The sequence below is a fragment of the Cyprinodon variegatus genome, unplaced genomic scaffold (assembly GCF_000732505.1).
Source record: "Cyprinodon variegatus isolate N-32 unplaced genomic scaffold, C_variegatus-1.0 Scaffold886, whole genome shotgun sequence".
NCBI lineage: Eukaryota > Metazoa > Chordata > Actinopteri > Cyprinodontiformes > Cyprinodontidae > Cyprinodon > Cyprinodon variegatus.
The window spans coordinates 305721-313768 of NW_015151339.1; the positions used below are offsets into that span (position 1 = coordinate 305721).

At 41.4% G+C, this 8048-nt stretch overlaps 1 protein-coding gene and 1 non-coding gene across 2 annotated transcripts; one reads left to right on the forward strand and one right to left on the reverse strand.

Annotated features, from left to right (window-relative positions):
- Positions 1-277: 277 nt before the first annotated feature.
- Positions 278-349, reverse strand: trnah-gug. Its single transcript has one exon. It is a non-coding gene; the product is annotated as a tRNA-His (tRNA).
- Positions 350-1765: 1416 nt separating this feature from the next.
- On the forward strand, positions 1766-6956 carry LOC107099590 (stonustoxin subunit beta-like). The gene is made up of 4 exons (XM_015397782.1): positions 1766-1926; positions 3473-3634; positions 5888-5931; positions 6080-6956. The coding sequence occupies exons 1-4, from the start codon at positions 1835-1837 to the stop codon at positions 6604-6606; spliced, it is 825 nt and encodes a 274-aa protein (XP_015253268.1). The 5' UTR covers positions 1766-1834; the 3' UTR covers positions 6607-6956.
- Positions 6957-8048: the final 1092 nt, after the last annotated feature.

The window sequence follows — 8048 nt, forward strand, 5'->3', positions numbered from 1 at the left end:
AGGAATGGGTAGTGGTTCTAATAATTCAATATCATGGCAACCTCTGACACATGTCTGCTTGGTCTCAATTTTCTCTAATTCAGAAGGAACCATAGCTGTATTATGTAGTGTTCTGCAGCAATGATGTAAAACTTTGAGTTATATGAGGTGTGTTGAATGGAAGAAAGTTCAGGGGTACACCCTGCCTTATCCAAACACTTCAAAACAAACCTCTCTTCCTGTATGCTCAGTAATACTTGCGCTGCAATTGGTGTGAGCATGTCCTTTTCGTCAGTTTTGCCGTGACCCGGATTCGAACCGGGGTTGCTGCGGCCACAACGCAGAGTACTGACCACTATACGATCACGACTGCCCTGCTCCATGTCTTTAAATGCACTCTCTGTTTTCTGCCCTACCTCACTCAGAGACNACCTGCAGTTCATTCAGTGACATGCGCTGACGTGGGGGCGCTAATTCATCCTCAACTTGGAGTAAACAACACACTTGCTACGCATTTGAGTAGAAATATACGTCTCCTCCCGTTGGAATTATCTAAATTGATGCATTACTAAAATGTATCACTGTTGCAAATATTCATGAGATTTATACTGGGGCACGTGCCCCAGTAAATGGGGTCTGGCGACGCCGATGGTTCAGGACATCATAGACTGTTGCAGCATTATGAGAGGTGGGGACATACACAGCTATCAGAATAAGCTGTGTAAATTCCCGGGGTAGATAATTTGGTCTCATGCTAACTGCTAGAAGCTCAATGTCCTTGATGCAGAGCATCTATTTAATGGCTAGGTGTCCAGAGTTACACCATCTATTGTTCACAACACAGCCCCTCCTCTCTTGTTACCACTCTCCTTGGATCTGTTGGTTAGCCTTGTCTCAGACAAGCATAGAATGATAGTGACTTGGTAGCCTCTTTGATGCTGAATTGGAGCAACCAGCTCATCCTCCTCGTTAGAGAAAAATATGACGTTGCCCATAATGATGGATGTGATGGTTGGTCTGTACCTCCTTCCCCGGTAGTATCGTCTGACTCCTGCATGACTGCCATGTCTGTTCCTCCTCAGCTCATGGGGGATATGGACCCGCTCTGTGTGCAGCAGTACAGCAGAACTTCATAGGGCAAGCAGCTGGTTCCGGGTGTAAACAATGGGAGCCTGGTCAAACAAGCTGGCTCCGCATGCAAAGACTGCGACAAAAAGAATAAAGACAGAGTCACACCAAAAACCAAAATACTAAAAAAAAGTATAATATATCAAAATATAAAGGGAGTTGCTGAAACAGGCTGCCTGTTCCTCGCTGGCGCCAGTGAAGAGGCATGTCTAACGAATGAATTACGATGGCATCTTTTTTTAACCATCCTAACTTGTACTTAAACATATATCTAAGTAGCTGCTGGTTAAGATTCAGCAAGTGTTACTACTGTGTGTGCCTCACCTCCAACCACATAGCTATATAAAGAATATACCACATAGCTACATAAATAATATGTCTCAAAGTGACAGATCCCATAATGTTACACTGATTTGGGGGTCACTGAGCAGAAGGAGAGAAAAAAAAAAACAATTATTCAAAACGCTTTGAACATAGACATCAGCACCCAACCCGAGTTACTGCTGGCTAAGTAAATTGGTGGAAAAAGGAACAAAAAGAAGAAATTATTGAAGGGCCATTTCAGACCAGTCCAACAAAAAGGTTATGCCTGTGGTTTTAATCCATCCAAACTTTTCTTCTTTATTTCTCTCTTTGTCTCTTCAGACTGAACGACTGTAACCTCTTTGAGAGAAGCTGTGAAGTTCTGGCCTCAGTTCTCAGCTCTCAGTCCTCTAATCTGAGAGAGATGGACCTGAGTAACAACAAGCTGCAGGATTCTGGAGTGGAGAAGCTGTCTTCTGGACTGAAGAGTCCAAAGTGCAAACTGGAAACTCTCAGGTCTGAATAGTTTTATTCACTTTTTCAGTCATTATAATAAAATGTCTGTCATAATTGGTTTAAGGAATCTGACCCATATGCAGAGAAACCACTCAGAGAACACAGAGAAAAGTTTAACAGGTTTATTTGATGCAATGTGAATGGTGGTTGGATCTGGAACTCAGTGAACAGGTGAACCGGAACTGGAAACTCTGAAGGGGCGATCACAGAGTTAAGTTCAGGGACCGTTGGAAAAGAGACTGCAGCCTGAATTATTCTGGAGTGGGACTCGCGTTTGAGGGGGCTCTTGTCAATCCTTGAATCCAGTCTGTTTGAGTTTATCCAGAGAAGAGGGAACTCGTTGGAGAGCGGAAAGGTAGACATACATTGGACCCGGAGGAGTAATGGAGCGGACCGTCACTTGGATCTCTGATGGGAACTTGAACCGATCATGTGGAAGTTATTCCCTGCTCAGTGTGAACTCAGTAAATCCTTCCAGTGGGAGAAGGTCCAGGTATCCAGTTACACAGGACCAAGACAAAAAGAACATAAGACTCAGAGAAACCAAGCTCAGGTTAGACTCAGCTAAACTGAGCTTGGCTAGAGTACCCAAAACTGGCAAACACTCTGGCGTCAAGGTAGTGACAGCCCCCTGCTCAAGTACTCCTCCAGTAATGAACCAATGAGCCGCAGGTGTGCAGCGAGGCCCAATGAGGACAGGGCACCACCTGTTGGTGGAGAGAGAAAAAACACACAAACAACCCACACAAACTGGATATCTCTTACGTTAACAAAATTCTGAAGGTACAGAGGTTAGTTGGATTATGGCTTAATTTGTATATCATTATAATTTATACCTCTACTCAGTTCATTTCTATTTTAACATCTGCAGATAAGACTAGATATAAATTTAAGCTTTTAAATTAACCAAACAGAACCTTATAAAGCTATGACATTATCATCATAATCTTGGCTTTTTCTAATATGTCTCAAGTCATATTAATCTATACCTCTGTCTATGTAGAGAGTAGCACATTGTTCCAACTTTTATCTTCCATGTATTGTGGTTCTGACCCGGCATAGATACTACAACAAAAGGGAGACCCACCATCTAAGTAGTCTGAAATAGAAATGAGTTCAACACAAACTGAGGTTAAAATACAGGTTTCCACCATGGAGTGTGAAAGTCAGTGAAATCAATGGTGTATGGTGAGCATGAGTGGAGGATGGATATAGAAGTGTTGTAATGTTCTGAACAATCATCTCCAAAGCTAAAGGCAGCAGGTTACCTGTGGAGTAGGGCAGAGACTTGTTAGTTGGCAGGTAGGGTTTAAAAACTAAGGGCGTTACCAGGTCCTCAGGGGCCCATGTCAGTAATAAGTACTGGATGTGAAAGGTAAATGCCAAACCAAACCACAAGGGTCCTGCAGAACAGTTGGCCATAAATAGTGACCCAATACAGAGTTTCTATTTTTATCAGAGCAAACTTTGATCATCCTGACTATAGATTTTCTGTCCAAATACCACTTGTTTGTTCTTCCTTGACGTGTTTCATTTTGTCTCTCAGACTTAGATCCTGTAACCTCTCAGGGAGAAGTTGTGAAGTTCTGTCATCAGTTCTGAGGTCCAAGTCCTGCTATCTGAGAGAGGTTGACCTGCAGAACAACAACCTCCAAGATTTAGGGGAGAAGTTTCTGTCTGGTTCAGACTGGACACTGGAAATATTCAGGTGAGAATTTGTTGAAACTTGTTTTTCTGGGTTCTAATGAGGAACAGCATTGTTTGTTTCACAGATCCAAATGGTTTAAATGCTACTTTGATGATGCTCAGGTAAATCCCTCTGAGTGGTTGGTTTCTCAGCTGAACAGACGGCAGTTAGTTCATCATCTGTTTCATTGTCTGATTTAGAACCATGGTGACCAAGATCAAACGCTGTCCTGGTCCCTCTGACCTGACTGTGCTTTGATTTAACTTCTCTTAAAGTTCACTTTTTTAACCAAACACTTTAGTTCTAACTACTTCCAGAACACTGACAGTTTTGGACTTTTTAGAACCATCTACTCAGCAATTCCTGGAAAGTCTGTAGACTCCAGATGGCCTCCAGAGAACCTGCTTGAATCAGAAACGAAACCAGTAAACAACCACGTTTGTTGCTGTTTCTCAAGGTTCGGAACATCAAACTGGATCATCTGTGTCTAGAGTAAAGTTCCACCAGAACATCAGAGATCGGAAACCTGTCTGCTTCTTTGAGACATAGAGAACCTCAGTGGTTATGGACCTCACAATGATACTGTCAAATTATTTTCCAATGGACAGAGCAGCACCGGTAGGAATGGACGGAGTGTATGTCGTATCTAATAACAGATGTTTTCATGGTGTAAACATCAGGAATTTCCCATTTTGATTTAGCACATCTAGAGCATCTGTCCATCAGTTTACTTGCTCTGACTGTCCTTCTGGGTCAGTCTGTTTATATCAATAAATAAAACAGCATTCTATATCGCACCTCAGTCAGACAAAAGCCCCATTTACACTACCATCTGAAAAATTATCTGTGCCAAGTTCGGAATGAACTTGGATCAGTTAACCCTTCCCAGCTCCGTTCCTTACAACCATTTACACACCACGCTAGCATGGTGTGTAAATGGTGTCTTGATGTAAAAAAGAAAATCAACATGGCAGGGTGCCCCTAACATTCAGGATGTTTTGTTATCATTGTGATATTTCGTTGTTTTTGGAGAGTCAGGCAAAGAAGGCAGCCTTTGGTGAATTTTCTTCACAGAGTCTGCTTTTGGGAAGTGGATACAACAAACGGTGGTCTAATCAGGGCTTGCAGACTCAGGAAACAATGACAGACATTGAAGTTCATCACACTGCTAGGCAGAATCTTTCTCAAAATCGTATGGCAGGGTAGGGAATTTTAATAAATTTCTGTAACTTCATGATTATGGAGACTGACTGACATGGTCTGCTCATGTGCTCTTTCTTATATGAGAACTGAGCCAGAACCTAACCGCACAGAACCCTACTGATGAACTAGTACCAGTTTAGCACGGTTCTGATGTCTCTGGCATGGTCCTATTCAGTTTTGCCATTTACACCCAACAGTTATGTTGGTTACCATGCTTGCACCGTTCTCTGCATTGGCTTACAAAGGGAGTGTAAATGGGCCTGTTCAGTTAAGATTAGAACATTCACCTGGATGCTGCTCCTATCATGGCAGAGGACCTTAGTAATTCAAGTCTGGGACAGGTCAGTACTCTTTGAAGGAGATCTTTGAGCAGATGAAGCTGCTGCAGCTCATCTTGTCCAAGAAAATACAGAAAAACCTGCGTGTGGATGTTGGACTAAATAAAATTTGGTGATGTGAGAGCTCTTCAAACTGGAGATGAAGAACCAGACTGGATGGTGTCCTCCTCCTACCTGATAAAAAAAAAATAAAAGAATTAGTTCAAACTATGCTGAAACATGACAACTACAGACTTTAGAGATGCTCCATTCCAATAGACGGGTCCAAATGTTGGATAGTTGGATTCTGAGTGAAGAAGAACAGAACCATGTAATGTCTGCTGTGGCAGAACCTTCAGTAGTGAGACAGGAAATGCCAGCTTGGTTGATTTGGACTCTTCAATGTCCAAAGTAGGAAATGAAGAGAATTGGGTCCAGAGGCCTGGCTGACTGCTGCTTGGCTCACAGACATGAGCCAAGGTTCCTCACCCATCAGCTGGCTTTATACAGCATAGTTCATTGTTAGCAGCTGACAGACAGTACAGACTGCATCATGTTGTCTATTTTGATTCTGCTCTATCAGTTTGGTTTCTTCCACTATGGACTAGACAATTTATACAGCAGGTCACAGAGTCCGAATAACCCCAATCCAGTTTTTCCAGCAAGTCTGAGTGGAATCTGATCTGATCTATTACAATGTCCATGTTTTCCTGCTGAAAGACACTGATGGTCTGAACCCCCCTCCTCCTTTCAGGGACCCTGATGGAGTCCGATGGTTGAAACCAGGTCTGAGGAAGTGTAAGTGTGTTTTTCATTGGATTCATGACAACAAAGCAGCTCACATTCAACCATCTTCAAACTGTCCATCACTGATTCAGGAATCATAATCAAAGCATCAATAAATGATCAATAATTGCAACTGGATTGTGTTTGTTCTCTCCATCAGATTCCTGTCAGCTTACAATCGACACAAACACAGTGAACAGAAACCTGAAACTGTCTGAAGACAACAGGAAGGTGACATGTGTGGAGGATCTTATTACATATCCTGACCATCAAGACAGATTTGAATACTGGCCTCAGCTGCTGTGTAGTGATTATCTGACTGGTCGCTGTTACTGGGAGGTGGAGTGGAGCGGACATGTTAATATATCAGTGAGTTACAGAAGAATCAGGAGGAAAGGAGGCAGTTACGACTCTTGGTTTGGATATAATGATCATTCCTGGAGTCTGGACTGCTCTGATTATAAAGGTTACTATGTATGGCACAATAAAAACAAAACACAAATCTCCTCTTCCTCCTCTGTCTCTAACAGAGTAGCAGTGTATGTGGACTGTCCTGCTGGCATTCTGTCCTTCTACAGAGTCTCCTCTAACTCACTGATCCACCTCTTCACCTTCAACACCACATTCACTGAACCTCTTTATGCTGGATTCTGGATCCGTTCCGGTTCCTCAGTGTTTCTCTGTTGAGTCTAAATAGTCTCCTCCTGTCAGAGAAACTCTCCCACAGTAGAACAGATAGTTTGGTCTCTCCATGTCTGTCTCTTTCACTCAGAAACATTTTCACATTCAGTCGGTTTCTTTCTGAAACTCCTGGAAAAGATTCCTTGTAAACTTTGTCCTCTTCCAGTCCTTTAAAGATGGAAGCTGGGATTATTCCAGGATCCAAAGGTTTGGTTCTGTTTCCACTCAAACCTTCATTTAGGGTTTTTCCACCAATGAGCTTCCAGTGCTATACCAAGGCTGCTGCTGGAGCTGGTTTTATTCTGGTTCTGTTCTGGTTCTTTCCGTCTCTTCCAGTAAATGTTTGATCCTGGCTCTTAATCAGAAGAAGTTTGAACATTTCTATCTTCAATCTTTTCTGTCCTGTTTCTTGTTTGTGTCTCTATTGTAGTTTTTCTTCCTCTGATCTTAACAGTTTTGTTCATCATCCCCAGATAAACAGGCTGCCGCCTAAGGATCTGTGGGCTGTGAAGTTCAGGGTTTCTGGAGCTGATTAGTGATGAAAAATGATGACATGAGTGGAGCTGCTGTTTGAACTGCCCAGCTGGTTGTTCAGCTCCTCACTGTTAGTATCTGCTATGTTTTAATCAGTCAGATCAGTTCTCATTATGACTTATGATGAAGAATCATTCCAGACGATCTGTGGCTGAACTGCAGAGGATGGAAATATTGGAGAATAAAATAGGATTTGCTGCCAGTTTTCTGAGTCTTATTTTAAAAATAAATATAATATTTTAATTTAAAACATTGAGAGCTCGTATTTTGATCTTTATAACATTTTAATCTGTATAATCAAGAGTGTTTATTCTATGAATTAGTGATGGAAAATCTAATCAGTGTCTTTGTAACAAAGTGTTATTTTTTCTTTATCAAATCCCAATACTTTACATAATGAACATTGATTATGTCAATTAGTTCTTTGTTCAGAAGTGTTTAACTTCTCTGTGTCTCCCTTTACAGTCCTTGCATTTTAGTGGAAATGTGATTTTAATGTCATCTGGGTTTTTATTCCACTTTACAGTAATTATTCTTTTCTGAACTAAAATGACCTCATTTAACTCCCAACCCATCAAAACCATTTAACTGCTAAAGCTGATTAGAATTGATCTCTTACTGTTTATTGGATCTGGAAAATGAAAAAGGCCTAAAGAGAACCTGGAAATGATTTATTGGCAGTTAAAGTTCTGCACAGATGATCTTGTAGTTTGAATCAATATGAACTTAATCTAGACCCAGAAGTTTTCTGCTTCAGTGTTTTTTTTTTATTTCTTCAGAATCTTGAAAATATTCTTAAAAATCCAAGTCTTAAAGGAGAAGTTCGGTTTTTTACACTTTAAGCCCATTTTCTGTAGTGTCCAGGATGAAATCGAATGATCAACACCAAAAGTTTGACAATTGGTCCTGTCTCT